This window comes from Ctenopharyngodon idella, chromosome 20 (genome assembly GCF_019924925.1).
Source record: "Ctenopharyngodon idella isolate HZGC_01 chromosome 20, HZGC01, whole genome shotgun sequence".
Lineage (NCBI taxonomy): Eukaryota > Metazoa > Chordata > Actinopteri > Cypriniformes > Xenocyprididae > Ctenopharyngodon > Ctenopharyngodon idella.
The window spans coordinates 10,779,073-10,795,776 of NC_067239.1; the positions used below are offsets into that span (position 1 = coordinate 10,779,073).

Consider the following 16,704-nt stretch of genomic DNA (forward strand, 5'->3'; position numbering starts at 1 on the left):
TGTTGCAATCAATTTGCTGTTTTCTCCCAGAATATGATTTATTTTTTCTGTATTTGAAGATGCCATAAATTTTGGTTCTAGTAGCTGGAATTTAGTGAAATAGTCCGATCGAATGCTGAGATAGTGGTCACAGTGCAGCAGGAAGTGTTCCTTCGTCTCCACCTCTCTCTGAGAGCACAGTGAACACAGTCTCTGCTCTCGCGGCTGCCATCTCTGCCTGTGCCGTCCTCTCTCTACAGCTAGGCTATGATCACTCAGCCTGTATCTGGTTAGGGTCTTTCTAACTTTATGTTCTTTAACACAGCTAAGATATTCTGCTGGTTTGTAGTCTCTTTTTAGTTGTAAATAGAGTTCCATCTTTTTTTGTAATTTAGTGGCATCTTTCCAATAGTTGATGTAATTTTGTTTTTGCAATTGAACAATTTGTTTGGGCCGGATTGTGCTGTGTAGGTTTGGCTGTAGTTTCAGCACCAGCTGTGATAAGGCGCTCCTGATCAGGTTTTGCTCCTGACACTGTAGAGCTTCTGCCTGGTATGAGTTTGGATCACTGTATTTAAGGTGTTGGTCGAATTTCAGAGCTCTTTTTTGGATGGTTATCAATAAAGGGTATTGTCCTAATTCAGCTCTGCATGAGTTGTTTGGTGTCGCTCTGTTTACTTTTAATATGCTTTTACAAATTTGAGTATGCAGAGTTTCAATTTCTTCTTTTTCCCATTTTGAGAAATCTTTGGTTTTTAGGGGTCCCCATACCTCACTGCCATATAGAGCAATTGGTTCAATTATTGCTTTTAGGATTTTCAGCCAGGTTTGGATTGGAATTTCATGTCGAATTGTATTTTTAATCATGTAGAAGACTCTCATTGCTTTTGCTCTCAGCTCTTTCACAGCCAGATTGAAATTCCCTATTGAACTCAGTTTTAGACCCAGATAGGTGTATTCGTAGGCGTGTTGGAGGACCTGGTTTCCTGCTCTAAAGGTGTATCTATTTTCCCTACACCTGGATCTGTTTTGAAAAATCATTATTTTTGTCTTTACTAGGTTAATTTTAAGAGCCCATGTTTGACTAAATGTCTCTATGATGTCGAGGAGTTGTTGTAGTCCCTCTTTTGTTTTTGACAGAATGACTAAATCATCTGCAAAGAGGAGACATTTAATTTCTGATTTGGGCCGGGGGCAGTCGAATTATTTAATGCTTTGGCTAATTCGTTTATATAAATGTTAAATAGTGTGGGGCTCAATGGGCAACCTTGACGGACTCCTCGTTGTTGGGAGAAAAATTCTGTCCGTTTATTCCCTATTTTTACAGCACATGTATTGTTTTTATACATGGTGCTGATCAAATCAAATGTTTTCCCTCCAATTCCATTTTCCAGTAGTTTTAGGAAGAGTCCTTCATGCCAGATTGAATCGAAAGCCTTTTCAAAGTCAACAAAGCAAGCAAAGACTTTGGTTTTGTTTTGGTATACATGTTTATTAATGATCGTGTGGAGGGTGTAAATATGGTCAGATGTTCTGTGCTTGGGCAGGAGTCCAATTTGACTTTTATCCAGGATTTTGTGGGTTTTGAGAAAGTTCTGCAATCTCATATTAATAATCGAACAGGATATTTTCCCCAGGTTGCTATTGACACATATGCCTCTGTAATTGTTTGGCTCAAATTTGTCTCCTTGTTTAAGGATTGGTGTAATCAGGCCTTGATTCCAGGTGTCGGGGAAATATCCTACACTCAAAACAATGTTGAATAATTTGATTATTGCGGTCTTGAATTTGTCATTGGTGTATTTTATCATTTCATTTAATATTCCATCAATGCCACATGCCTTGTTGGGTTTTAATGCATGTAGTCTATCTGTTAGCTCATTTATTATAATTGGGAAGTCCAGGGGATTCTGATTGTCTTTAATTTTTTCTTTCAGGATTTCTAATTTGGTTTTTATTTCATTTTGAGCAGGATTTGTTTTGGTTGTTTTGTACAGATTTTCAAAATGTGTCCTCCATATGTTCCCGTTTTGAATGGCCAATTCTTCCTGTTGTGGTCTATAGAGAGTGTTCCAATTGTTCCAGAAGTTACTGGTATTTATTGACTCCTCCATTGCTTGAAATAATTGTTCTGTATGCTCTTCCTTTTTTGCTCTTAGAGTTTGTTTGTAGACTTTAAGAGCTTCATGATATTGATGGCGGAGTTCTTGATTGTCTGCATCTCTGTGTTTTCGTACTGTTGTTCTAATACTTTTACACTCACTGTCAAACCACTTTTTGTTGGTGTTTTTTGGTTTAATTTTTGATGATTTTTTCAAATTGCACATGGATGCTGATTGGTGGAATATGTTGGTGATGTCATGTAGTGCCAGATTTATGCCTATTTTATTTTGTGGATATGTGTTAATTATAAATTTGTCCAATAATAATTTGATAGTTTGACTTTCTATTGCACTTTGATAATTTTTTGTGCTGTTTTTTGTCCACTTGTATGATTGTTTCAGCTTTAGTAAATGAGAGGGCTGTCTGTGTGATTCATTAGTTTGAGTTCGTTTTAGATATAATGTAATTTTACAGTGGTCTGACAGAGGTGTTTGAGGGCTGACTGTGAATGCTCTGAGATGCACTGTGTCAATGTCTGTAATGAAATAATCTACAGTACTGTTGCCCAGAAATGAATTAAAGGTATAACAGCCAAAAGAGTCTCCCCGAATGCGACCGTTTATTATATATAGACCCAGTGATTGACAGAGTTCTAGTAGGCTTTTTCCACTTTTGTTTGTGAATTTGTCATAGTTATTTCTGAGGTGGTATGAGGGAAGAGGGTGGCTGGAGTTTGTAATATATTTGTCTCCCTGTGTGTTGACAAGGTCTGGTTCAATTCCAGTTCTAGCATTTAAATCGCCACATATTAACACATTTCCATTTCCTTTTGTCTGGAAATGGCAGATCTCATCTTGTAGAATGGAGAAGGTTTCTTCATTGTAATAGGGAGATTCAGCCGGGGGTAAATATGTAGCACACAAGAATATGTGACGGTCTGTGGAGACAGTGTCTTTTTGGATTTTTAACCAAATGTAAAATTGTCCGGTTTTTATAGATTTGATTGAGTCTATGAGTTCTGTTCGGTACCATATCAGCATTCCCCCAGAGTCTCTGCCCTGAGTCACCCCTCTTAGTTTGGATGATGGTAGGACTATTTCTCTAAATCCAGTTGGGAAGCCAGTGGACAAATCTTTTATATTCCATGGTGCTTGTAGTATTGTAATGTCAGAGTTCTGGATTTCTTTTTTGAAGTCTGAATGTTGGCTCTTAATACAAAATATGGAGGACCTTAGTCCTTGAATGTGTTTTTTAAGGAATACGAGTCCATTATTTGACTGTTTTTGTTATTTCAAAACAAGACAAACATCAGTATATTGTTGAATTGACATATCAAGAAGAATATATTAAATATTATGATGCATCTAAGAATATATTTAAAACAAATTGAGAATTAAAGTAAAATACATAAAATAAAAATCATATTCTTATTATATTTTTTCCCAAGAATATATTAAATAAAATGAGATTTCTAAGAATCCCTTTTAAAATAAATATATAAATAAAATAAATATAATGCACACACATTCACGCATGCACACACACACACACACACACACACACACACACACACACACACACACACACATACACAGAGTACATTTCTTTCTTTTTTCTTTTTTTTCTCTTCTGAGTCACTAACCCTTGAGGTGAGAGCACAACAGAGTCAGCATGTGCTGGATGTTTCTGAGGTCTCTGGATGAAGATGAGGCCTGCTGGCTGTCGACTGTGCTGGTGTTGGAGTGGATCAGTGATCGGCTGACTGCTTCAGCGTAGCTCTGGCTGTCCGAGTGCTGTTCCTGCTGATGTTCATGTGAATGAGAAGGCGAGGAGGCTGCAGGCCTGGTTATGTGAGGTTTTCCAGGGGGAAACATAGAGCCTCTCATTGGGATTCTCTGCTCAGAGTTGAAGTGGTGAAGGGGGCGGTGATTTGAAGGGTGTCCCTGTAGTGGCTCTATGGGGTGTCCATGTGATCGCTGTTGTGTGTTGGAGTTGCGGTTCAGTGTGATGTCCTTCAGGGTCTTTGTAAAGATGGGGACTGCCCTTCTGTGGAGATGGACATGGTCGTAAAGACTGCTGAGATTCAGAGTGGGGTGCTGAGCCAGGTATACGTTGGGCTTTAGGGCACAGTCTCTGGATACTCTTGCATTTATATGCCTGATGGTGTCTGGGTGGAAATCAGAGCGCAGTAACAGGGTGGAGAGGATAATTTTGGAGTTGGGGAAGTTGGAGAATGCCTTCTCTGTTACATTTATGAGAGCTGTAGCTACTCTCTCTTGTTGAGCTCTCAGGTGCCAGTGTGGATGATAATATGGCTGGGGGAACCCAGCTGTTCTTCACACAAGAGCTCCAGGGCCTTCTGTGTGTTTGGGCACCATATTTTCTTGACATTTCTTCTCGGGAACAGTTTATTTTCATCGACAAACTTGCCATTCGAGTCCATGAGGAGTACGATCTGAGACTGTGTTTGACTGTAGGAGTCAGATGGAGGAGGGCTGCTGGGGTTGATGGCTGTGGTGGGAGGAGAAGGAGAAGGGGTCTCCTCTAAGTTCTGCTGTTCTCCTCTCTGTGTCAGCTGCTTCTCCAAAGCTGGCAGTTGTTTTCTGTAGGACTCTCTGTCCTCTCTCAGTCCTCTCATCTCTTCTCTCATTACAGACACTTGTTTGTTGTATTCTTCTCTCTGTTTTTTCAGTTCCTGAATGTCTTTCTTTAGCATTGCTATTTCTTTCCTGTAATCCTCTTTTCTTTCTATTCGATCAGTCTCCTGCGCTACTCCATGCACCTCCTCTCTTAGCTGTACCAGTTCCAGTTCCATCTCTCTGAACTTCTCTTTCATGTCGTTGATGATGCTGTGTAGAAGGGAGATCTCCTCACTGTCATCCCTGGACTGCTCATTTGTGGATTGATGGGTGGAGGTGGAGGTGTCTTCTGCCTGTTTCAGTGTATTAGGGCTGATCTTGTTCAGCTGAGCTTTTCCTTTAATTTGGAGGAAGTCCTTTTCAAATTGTTTCAGATTGCCCTGAATCATTACAGTCCCATTTTTGTATAAATTAACTGTTATCATGACATCTGAATCTGAATCCTCCTCCTTGATCTGCAGTTTCCATCCATTACTGATGCCCTTTCTGATTACTGTGGGGTAATGATGTCTGATTGCTGAGTGCCAGGCTTCTGGGTCTTCTGTATAAAATATGATGTTACTGACCCCTCCATTCTTGTATAAGTCTGAGTACAGTGTTTCTGGTTTGTCCTTGAGGAGCTTTTCTTTATGTCTTTTCTTTAAGATCTCATTGGTAGCTTTAGATGGGTATGTTATGGGGATTGATTATGTCATTGTTCATATATTCTGACAGTTGCTGACAGTTTGTTGTTGTTGTTTTATGAATATGCAGATATCCACTGGAGTTAGGCCTTATATTGTAGCTTAATTTGTTCAAAAAACAGTTTCTAGGCAAATATTTTCCCAAAATATAGCAGTTGATTGCAGATCTCATGTAGTGTATCTGTACTTACTCTGAGAGCTCTTCTTTTCTTTCTGTGGCAGTTGTAAGACCTTTTGGCCTACTGTCAGCTAGTTGTCTTCTTTGTCTTCTGCTGATTTTTCTTGATTAATTTAAACTTTTTTTTTGTAGTTGATAAGTTGTAGAAGTCTTGTATTCTTGAAATGTATCAAAACTGAATGTCTGTCTTATCTTAAAACAACATTAAAACTAAAAAATCAGGAGCTCATTTTCTTGCTGCTGCTCAGCTGCTCAGCGGAACTCTCTCTCTATGCCACTATTTCTTTGATGTCGACTTAGTGTGACCCGGGCTTAACCAGGAGCCTCCAACATTAGCAAAACTAAGCATAAAGAGGGTTGCGCCATATCTTGAAATTTGAATATATTGTTTTTCATGAGTGTACAAACAGTGGTGGCCCCACTCGGCATCTGTCGGCGACATCCAACTTGTTCGATTTTTTGCTATGGATGATGTCAGCACGCTTACTAACTATGCACACAGTGATTGGCTAATGGGGGAGGAGTCTCTGTCAGCGATTTAATCATAGAAACAGAATGAGTGTAGAATAAGGTATCATGTTGCCATATTCAAATAAAGGTTTTAAAATACGAATGTTGCCATATTCAAATAGAGATTTTAAAATAAAAATGTTGCTATATTCAAATAAAAATGTAGGCTAAGTGTCACTAATAAAACTAGTATATGTTCAGCTAATTGTCAGCCTCTTACATGTCTGCGTCTCGAGAGAATGCAGAATTCAAATTATGTTTTATAAACACGTTTAAGCACGTTCAAACAGTCTATTTAATCAGCTCAAGAGGAATATACACATATGAGAGCCGACTCACCTATAGTAACCTCGAAAGTTTGCCATCCCATTCCGCACTCTCAGTGGGGATACGGGGGAGAACTCTGGGTTTGGGCCAGTGTTAATTTCATTGATGAATAATTTATCATCATTTTCGTCAACGACATTTTTTCAAGGACGAAAACGAGATGATGACTAAATAAAACTGTGTTTTGAATGACTAAAACTATGACTAAAATCTACTCTAATTTTCGTCAACAAATAAAAACGAGACGAAAATGATAGAGAGGGACGATTTGGGAAGATATTCAGTCAGGACTGCTGTCCTGTGTGGAAGATGTGCACATTTAAAGTGTAACGTGCTGATCTAACCGAGGGAAAAGCGCCACTGTTGCGCACTCTACAGGCTCGTCCAGCAGCACTTCAGACTGCTTCGCAATTAATGAATAGCGCACATGTATGCCAAGCGACTGCTTATGAGCTAATGTTGATGAATTATGACAATGTTTACTATACAATGTTTATACAGTAATATGTTTTAAACGGTTGAAAGAACACATATTTTATTATCCCTCACCTGAACTTAAATGAGCAGCCTGCAACTACAGTACAGACCACAGACATTTCAGAACAAGAGTCACGGTGTATTTCGGGGGAGGTTTATTATTATTTTTTCCCCTGGTCATTATTGTTATTTTGTTTACACAATAAACTGTATTTAACTTAATTTATTTTCTATTTAATTCATAGTAAACTGCTGTATCTTCTGTCACAGGAAGGAAAGACTAAGAACATTATTTGACACATTATTCAATATATTTTATATATGTATAAGGGTTATTATGGTTAACTAAACCTAAAACCATAAAAAATCTTCATTACTTGAAATAAACGTTAACTGAAATAAGAAATAAATATATAAAAAATGTAAACTTATTTTATTTCATCTAGTTTTCAAGCTTTAGCTTAACCTAATGTACTAAAATAACTAAAACAGAATAAAAAAACTATAGACATTTAAAAGCAATAACTGAATTGAAATGACAAGTACTGAATTGAGCTCTCTTTCATGTCTTTTTGCACTTAAAGTACAGTTGGTTGTCTTAAGTAAACATAAACAGTTAATATCAGTGGAGTGTAGAATGGAGAATGTATATCAGTGGAGAATATCAGATGTATATCAGTGTATTGCATCTGTGTATTGTTAGAGAAATGCTTACTTAATGCATTACAATTTAACTACATTAGATTTTAGTCAACTAAATCTACTGTAGATTTAGTCGACTAAAACTAGACTAAAACTAAAACAATTTCCGATGACTAAAATATGACTAAAACTAAATGCCATTTTAATCAAAAGACTATGACTAAAATTAAATCAAAATTTGCTGTCAAAATTAACACTGGTTTGGGCTAAATTCCAAGCTCAGAGCCCTCGATCCCCTTGGACAGAACACCAAATACTCTTTTTATATTTTTCTACTCTATTCGATCATTTGTAAGTGTGAACTTGTGAAAACAACTGCCAAAGCTAATCTGACATTATTTATTTACTTATTAAAAATTTATTTTTGGCGTTTGAAATCTATAAATCAAAATATTTATTGCATTTATGAAGAAAAGGTTCAGCACCCAAGGCTCTATCGCTATTGCCTCAATGGTGTACAGTGTCTTTAGGTGGATTGCTGAGGCGGATTGGCAGCAACGGCTATTAGGATAGCTTGTGATTTGGTTTTAGTGACTTAGTTAGGAGTACTCTTGACTACTCCTAACGCTCACAGATTTAGGAGCTAGTTTTAGCACAAAAATGCTTTGTGAAATACTCTTAGAGCAAAAATTTTGAAGTCCTAAAATTAGGACTGACACGCCCATTATTTTTAAGAGTTTCTCCTAAATCAGCAAGTTTGGAGCTGCTTTTAGCCTTAAGATGTTTTGTGAATACAGCCCTTAGTTTATTTCTGATATTTTTGTTTTGGTTAGTAGAAGTTCTGAATGGCCGGTAACTTTTATATTTTGTACAAAATTTTGTAGCCTGATTAGCTGGTGAGCAAAAAAGTTATTTTTATTTCAAACCCCAGTTGTAATCAATAACAATTTAGTTTTTTAATGCTGCTAAGGTCATCGTATTAAAATGTATTTCAGGAACATAATTCCTGGCTTTTGAAGGCGTATCCTACATTAAAAAAAAAAAAAAAAAAAAAAAAAAAAAACACAATACGCCATACAGATGCCCCACATTTAATTGTAAATTCTATTAATAAAAATGAATCCTTGAGATTACAATATCAAGGTATAAAATGTGATTTTTGTCAAAATTGTGCAGGCTGTCTGTCTTCCATGCTGCACAATGTAACATTCTAATTCCAGAAATTACATGAAGCATAAACAATTTCAGATTGGAGCTCTAGAAAATAAGTCTTCATCCTTCCTTATTATAATTTTATCAATGAAAACCACTGATTGACAAGTAAAACTGTCAGAAAATCTGTGATACCTTTACATCCAGCTCTTTTCTGAGGGCATGGTATTTGCGAAGGAGCTGAGCGTGACTCTCCTTGCTGAAGCTCAGTTGCTCTGTCAGTTTATCACATTCAGTCTTCATTTTGTCCAGCTTCAGCTGCAGAGCTCTCCTCAGCTCACTATCCGCCACTGCCTCTGACTACACAATCAAAGAAACAATATTATCATTGTTTATATTATCATATTATTGTGTTTTCTTCCCACAAGATGTAGTTCACTAGCTTGCAGGAAATTGTGATGGATTTCTAGGAGCAAGAAATCAATGTAGATTTCTAAGATCCCTAAGATTCCTTTGTGTGTAATCTTGCTCTCTGGTGAAAACCTGCTAATATTATTCTGTAGAGGGCTCGGTCAAGACAACAGGTTTAAACATTCAAGCATACAAGCAAGCTTCAAGCTGCTGTTATTTTTTCCATTGTAACATAAAAGTAAAAAAAAAAGAATTAGAATCATGATTACACAGCTCTTGACATACGGTGACAGTTCATAGTGATCATGCCTGTCAAGCTAAAAAAAACAACAACAAAAAACATAAAAGTAGTCTATACAGGCTGTATAAGTTTCATGTAGATATCTTTTAGTTTTTGACAATGAATTTACATTATTTTTTTTATTTTATATTTTTTGCAATCAACATAATGTGCATGCTTCTTGTTTTCTGTCTGCTGTCAGCAACCAGCTTTTGAATGTTGCCTCTGCCTCATTGTGCTGTGTTTGTAGTGTAAAGCCTGTTTTAGCTGTGTCTTTGTGTGACCAAATTTTAAATCTTATTTATTTATTTATTGTTTGTTTGTGGATGTCCTGGATAAGTGGACAATCATTAATGTCAAGCCCTGCACAGAAAAAAAACAGCTTTACAGATTTGAAAGGACCTAAGTGTGAATAAATACTGAAAGATTTTTTATGTGGGGTGAACTATTCCTATTATCATGTACAGACAGGTTTCATGATTAATATTCAAATTCAAACCTTAAGGTCTCTGACGAGAGCCTCCAGTTCGTCTCGTTCTCGCTGGTATAATCTCAGCATGTCGTGTACGTCTCTGTCCTGTTTTGCTTTGCATTCTTGCTGTGTTGTTCGGAGATGGCTCAGCTCCTTCTGATGCACCTGCCTTTCCAGTTCCAGCTGTCGTCCAAAAGAGGAGCTCTCTTCCTGAGCCGCAGTGAGCTGTTTTTCTAGATCCTTCTTGGAGCTCTCCACCTCAGCCAGTCTGGCAGTGAGGTCAGCTCTCGCAGTGCTCAGGTTCTTGACAGAGCCCTGGAGATCAAGCAGAGATCTCTGCTCCTCCTCTCTCCTCCGCTCCTGGAGCTCCACACGCTCCTTCAGCCTGATGTTTTCCTCTCTCATACGGACCTGTAAGGAGATCTGCTTCTGGGCCTCCTCTTCGTGGCCTCTCAAGCTTTCCTGAGCCTCTTGGAGCTCAAGTTCTAAAGTGACAAGCTGTGAACGAGCTTCAGCAATATCCACATGACAGCGGTGTACATCCTCTTCACGCTGAGCGAGACGTTTGAGGGCATCAGCGAGCTGTTGGCGTGCACCCTCTGCCTGCTGGCTAAGAACACCTTCTCTCTCTTTGCTCTGAAGGTCATAAACAGATTAATTATATATGCAAAGCTATTGACTTCACAGACAATGGAAAGTGTAGCAAAAAGCTTTTTTTTTATTCCGCCTAAGAGTTGGGAAGGCTCACCCGTTTATCAGTGTTGTTTCTGCACTCCTCCTTTAGTTCCTGAAGCTCTCGCTCAAGTCTCTTGCACTTAGTCTTCCACTGTCGGACTGCAACCTGAACTTTAGAGCACAGCTCCTCTCTCCTTCTCTCGCTCTCCATCAGCTGGGCCTCCAAACGGGCACATTCTGACCCGTTGTCTTCAGAACGAGACTGGATCTCCTTTAGTTGGGTCAACATCTTCAACTGCTGCTGCTCACGCCGCTGCAGATCTGCAGAAAGAGCCTAAAGAAAGAAAGAAAGAAAGAAAGAAAATGTAGACAGACAGACAAAAAGAACAAATACAATAATGAACAAAGCAGACATCTGAACACTGTTATGAATGATAATTGGATAAATGATTCTATTCCTTTTACATCTAATTACTTTTTATAGCTTTGACAGAGATATGTAACTCTAAACACTCATGATCAAGTACAAGAAATTGCCTTCAAATATTTAGAACATCATTTTCATCCTTAGTGGTGTCATTGTTTTTATTTAGCATGTAGGCAGAGGGCTGGAAGCCTGGGGCTATAACTCGCTCACTGCACTTAATGAAACCATTATGAAAAATCGAAGTTCCCTTTCAAAGGGGAACTCTACACTGCGTTTAAAACGCATATGGGGAACGTCATCACGTGAACCGGTGTCTGAAAGCAATATCAAATCTCACTAATCCTATTGGCCGGCGACAGCCTATGACGTCATCATAGACGCAACCCGGAAGTATAAAAGGAGAGCCTAGAGAAGCAGTCAGTATCTTTTCATCTTCAGGGACTGTTTTGTCTGATTGTGATTCTTCGAATCTGGTAAGAATATTACTATGCCTAACAAACGTTTCAGGAAGTGTGTGGATCCGCGTCCCAGGTTTTTGACACCCGATGACACACACAATCTGTGCATTTTCTGTCTGGGAGAAGAACGTGCACGGACAGTGCTCGAGGACGCTGTCTGTGTAAACTGTGAGCATCTGCCAATATTAGGACGCTCCGCTCTTGTTTGGCCCTCTTCTCGAGGGAAGAGTGGCCGGCATCTGTGCCCGGTGGTTCTGGTCTCGCCCGTGCTGAGGCGGAACGGCGACTGAAATCATGGGGCTCACAGATGGAGCTTGCTGAGGAGTTAGAGAGAGGTGTAAATCTCTCGCAAACCCCAGCGGCTGATGAGGGTAAGCTGCTGAATGATGATGATGTTCTTCCTTTGACATCATCTGATCCAGCAGCGAGTGCTCTTCTGGCTTTAAGCCCAAGAGAGCAGGAGATGGCTGTTGAAGAGGAAGAAGGCAAGCCTTCTGAAACTTCAAAGCCTCCCTGCCCCACGTATGCGGAGGTGTTATATAGCATGCTTCTGGCAGGCTGCAGCTGCCATGAGAGTGCATTAAGAAAGGGACCGGCTTACCAGGCTGATCTGCTGAAGGATCTGGATCAACGGCAGTGTTTAAAACCTGCAAACCGCTCAGATCCGATTCTGGACACAGACAGACAGGAGGTCCTGGCCCATCCCAATCCGAGGATCAGAGACAGGGCCAGAAGTCCAGTATCGCCTCTCGGGCACCTCCTCCTCCTCGGAGTAGGTCCCAGAGAAGGCGGGACTCTAGGAAGAAGAAAGATTTGAAGGAGGTAATCAATTACAGATGCCAGCAGCGTCATTGATTGATTCCTCTCCATGAGGGTAGTTACATGTACCCTCTCCTTACTTCTTCCACCTCCTGAGTAATGATATTTTACCCAGGCGCTTCTTACAATCAGTCCGAGGGCTGGGCCCATGATAAAAATTTTCTGTCTGCATGCTCCTTCAGGCTGAAGGAGCGTGTGGAGCTCCAGGAGCGAAGGAGAGAGGAGGAGCAGAGATCTTTGCTTGATCTCCAGGGCTCTGTCAAGAACCTGAGCACTGCGAGAGCTGACCTCACTGCCAGACTGGCTGAGGTAGAGAGCTCCAAGAAGGATCTAGAAAAACAGCTCACTGCGGCTCAGGAAGAGAGAGCTCCTCTTTTGGACGACAGCTGGAACTGGAGAGGCAGGTGCATTCTGTTGATAATAAAGGGGGTCTTTCAGGCTTGAAAGAACCATAGATTCCATCCTTCTATGATGGTAAGTCTCCGTTCTTCGAGCCGCAGGGAGTAAGCTTGGTCTATATTTATATATTTAAATAAATTGACCTTAGTTTTCCTGTATAGTTTTTTCCTGGGTGTGTAAAAAGAGATAGAAGGGGAAAATTAGGGCCCTGAAGTTCCCATTAGGTTGGTTATCTTTGTGTTGGGTATATGGCCACCTTTACAACCACCATATGGTAGAGTAGCTAGAGTTTGTATTAGAGATTGGCACCTTTTACTTCAGATAGATCTATGTTAAGCGTCGGCCTTCGGGGCTGCCTGACATTGTTTGGCTTGGGTTGAGCATCGCTCCTCTGAGCTCTTGCTTTATAGAGTTTATTTCCTCTCTATTGAGAGTTTTAGAGGCTGAGTTTAAGCCCCAGGCAGATCTATGCTTATGTGTGGCCCTATAGGCCCACAGCTATAGCTGGCCTAGGCTAGAACTAGGGTTTAGGTGATATACTGAAGCATTTCACCCTTTTATTACTACCCCTGTCAGGAGAGTGTAGTTTTCCTAGTTCTGGCCTCCTCTTATCAGAGTTGTCAGGCCAAGGCCCATTACCCCTTTGGTGTAGGTGCAAGATAGATAGCAGCTAAGGTAGCAGACTATTGCTAAGTCTCCCTGGTGCCGTTGTCTCAGGTGGTAGGCCCCTTATCATTATGTGAATAAGAAAATGCTAGTGTTGCTGTGGCCCCACTTTTCTAGAGTTTTTCATTTTATACTTTGTATAGTCTTTTCTCCTGAACCCCTTGAATTAAGATTCAAGCTTGAGTGAAACAGTTTTAGCTTTAATTAGCTCCTGTTCCCTAGGGTTCAGTACAGATGTCTAATCTGTCTTTGGTGAAAAGTGCCCACCCTTGGAATTCAATTTCAGGGTAGTATGAATGAAAAGTGAAGCATTCCCCTGTTTCTCAGGGCTGTTAATGCTCTAGTTCTATTTTGCTCTACACAATTTGAGCCCAATAACTCTATTGCTGCCACAGGTTAGCACCTGTTTTCTGTAGTAGTAGGCTTTGTTCTGGCCTCCTTCAGAGCATGGTGACTAAGTTTGTACTCCCCTTGCTAATAAGGGTAAAAAGTGTTTTTTACTGAGTATATGGCCTGTTGGAATGCATAGCTCAGGTTGAGTTTGTTTAGTGAACCTCACTATTCAGTTTGGTTCTTATGTAGCTCCCTTTAGAGTTTGAACACTGCCACAAGATGTTGATTGTGTTGTTTGGAGTAGAAGGCTTTGTTTTGGGCCTCCTTAAGAGCACAATAGTTTGTTGTATCACAAGTTTTGTTGGTAGATGTTTAGTCAGAGTTTTGCTCACTTAGAACTAGCACTGCCACAGGTTTATGCCCGTGTTTATTTGAAGTAGTAGGTCGGTTCTGGCCTCCTTCAGAGCATGGCAGCATATATTCTTGTACTCCCCTTACTGTAAGGGTAAAAAGTGTTTTTACTGAGTACATTGCCTGTTGGAATGTGTAGATTTTAGCTCAGGTTGAGTTAAGCTAGGTAACCTCACTTGATAGTTTGGTTCTCAGATTAGGCTCCCTTAGAGCTTAGACACTGCCACTGGCTGATGCCCATGTCTTTCTGGAGTAGTAGGCCCTGTTTGGGCCTCTTTCAGAGCATGTTGGCATAGTTTGTACTCCTCTTGCTTAAAGAGTATAAAGTGTTTTACTGAGTACATTGCCTGGTGGAATGTGTGGTTTAAATTAGACACTGCCACTGGCTGACGCCTGTGTCTTTCTGGAGTAGTAGGCCCTGTTTGTGCCTCTTTCAGAGCATGGTGGCGTAGTTTGTACTCCTCTTGCTTAGACAGTAAGTGTTTTACTGAGTACATTGCCTGTTGGAATGTGTTGAATAGAATTAAGCTCAGGTTGAGCTAAATAGTTAACCTCACTTGATAGTTTGGTTCTCATATATGGCTCCCTTAGAGCTTAGACACTGCCACTAGCTGATGCCACGTGTCTTTCTAGAGTCGCAGGCACTATTTGGGCCTCCTTCAAGAACATGATGACCTCTTCGTTTGTACTCCTCTTGCTTAAAGAGTAAAAAGTGTTTTTACTGAGTACATTGCCTGGTGGAATGTGTGCATTAAATTAGCTCAGGTTGAGTTAAATTAGTTAACCTCACTGGAGAGTTTGGTTATCATATTGGCTCCCTTAGAGCTTAGACACTACCATGAGCTGACGCCACGTGTCTTTCTGGAGTCGTAGGCCCTTTTTTGGGCCTCCTTCAGAGCATGATGGCGTAAGTTTGTACTCCTCTTGCTTAAAGAGTAAAAAGTGTTTTTACTGAGTACACGGCTTGTCGGAATGTGTTGAGGTAGACTGTTATGTGGGTGCTCTACAGTCTTATCTGCTAGTTTAACTCGGTTGCAGTCTGAATGAGTTTCCATGTTTGTGGGATCTTGCTTTATCAGCAAGTGAGCTGCTTTAGGTGTATGGCCTTCACAGGCCGTCCTTTAACCTATTCCCCCCACATCTGGGTGTCTTTTAAGCAGATTAAGCATGTAGTTTCACATGTTTGGCCTTTTGCAAGGCTGCTGTGATATATTTCTACACAATGTAGAATTACGTCATGTTGCAGGCCCCTTCCTGGGCCTTCATGATTTTGTGCCTACAGTACGGTTTATCTGTTAGGTTGAGCCCAGCACTCCCCTCGTTTGAGGGTTGTTCTGCATAGTACTTAGCTCCCTAAGTCTGGTCAGTGGTTGAAGGCCTCTCTGAGGCCTCCCTATTTGTGATCAGCCCCTAGGTTGGTTGTACTCCCCTTGTTTGGGGTCTCTTTAGATTGCACAGCCTCCTCAGTGAAAATAATCAGGCGCTGAGTAGATCCTAGGATTGAGCAGTGTTACTCCCCTCATTGGTAAGGGTAAAAAGCGCTAAGCTGAGTCCTGCGCTCCAGGGTGCCCGTCTCTACGTTCTGGTCTGAGTTACTGCCTCTTTGCAGTCCCTCTTACTGAATATCTTCTCTGAAGAATGTGAATTGAGACTCTGTGATCAGACAGGTCGTTGGCCAAGACTAGGTTGTTTTTAGACCAGGTCGGCCTCCCTGGTGGCATTCAGGGTTGACTTTGTTCCCCTGACAAGTGATTGGCTAGGGTTCCATCGGGCCCCTTGGCCACATTCCCTTAGAGCAGGGGTGTCAAACTCATTTTAGGTTGAGGGCCGGATTGGAAAAAAATAACCATGTGCGGGCTGAATTAATAATGAAAAAAAAAAGTGCACTGATAGTTGCATTAATATTAACCATATGAACAACAAATTAATTTTCAAGAAAACTAGTACACTGCTCCTTAAAACTGCATTTGTTTTTACAGATGCAGTTATTTATGGAGCCCCGGATATGACACGCAAGAAAAAAAAATTAAATCGTGCGCACGATTTACTAATTCGTTCCCTCGATTTATAAATCATGCGCATGATTTATAAATCGAGGGAACGGAATAGTAAATCGTGCGCACGTTTTAGTAAATCGAGGGAATGAAATATAAATCGTGCGCACGTTTTAGTAAATCGATTTAGCCTACTATTTTTTTCCTGCATGTCATGTCCGGGGCTCCGTAGTTATTAATAAATTGTTAGATTTTTAAAATAATGTTTTTTTAAAATATTTTTTTATTTTGATTTTTTGTGGCCAATTCAATTTTTTTTTTTAGAAGCAAATTGGCCGATTCTGATACTGGTTGCAGATTTTTTTTTTTTTTTTTTAAAGCAAATTTACTTGTTGTTATTTGTTAAAAAAAAAATATGTGTAGCTCTTTGATATTAGAGACAAAAATTGCATTTTTATCACAATCCCAACAAAGATGTTATGCACATGAGTATGTATAATTTCAAGATTAACAGCATGGTCTGACTATAGTTTTGTGAAATTATGCTACATAAGACACCCGCACAAAACAAAATCAGGAGATGGACTGAATGAAAATACAAATTCACTCTCTGACAGCAGGTGGCGCATATGGAACAGCAGTGATATAGTGTTTCCATGGTTACAGCTA

At 40.1% G+C, this 16,704-nt stretch overlaps 1 protein-coding gene across 9 annotated transcripts in view; it reads right to left on the reverse strand.

The window, feature by feature from the left end:
* LOC127502722 (centrosomal protein of 128 kDa) overlaps window positions 1–16,704 on the reverse strand; it is a 128,809-nt gene that overhangs the window by 28,521 nt on the left and 83,584 nt on the right. For all 9 annotated transcript variants that reach the window (XR_007926907.1, XM_051875987.1, XM_051875986.1 and 6 more), the window contains exons 13-15: window positions 10,602–10,862; window positions 9,881–10,489; window positions 8,886–9,050 (exon numbers count right to left, since the gene is read on the reverse strand). Coding sequence is in view for 8 of the 9 variants with exons in the window: in XM_051875987.1 (XP_051731947.1) it covers window positions 8,886–9,050; window positions 9,881–10,489; window positions 10,602–10,862 (1,035 nt within the window). In the remaining variant the exon portion in view is untranslated. The remainder of the gene's footprint in view (window positions 1–8,885; window positions 9,051–9,880; window positions 10,490–10,601; window positions 10,863–16,704) is intronic.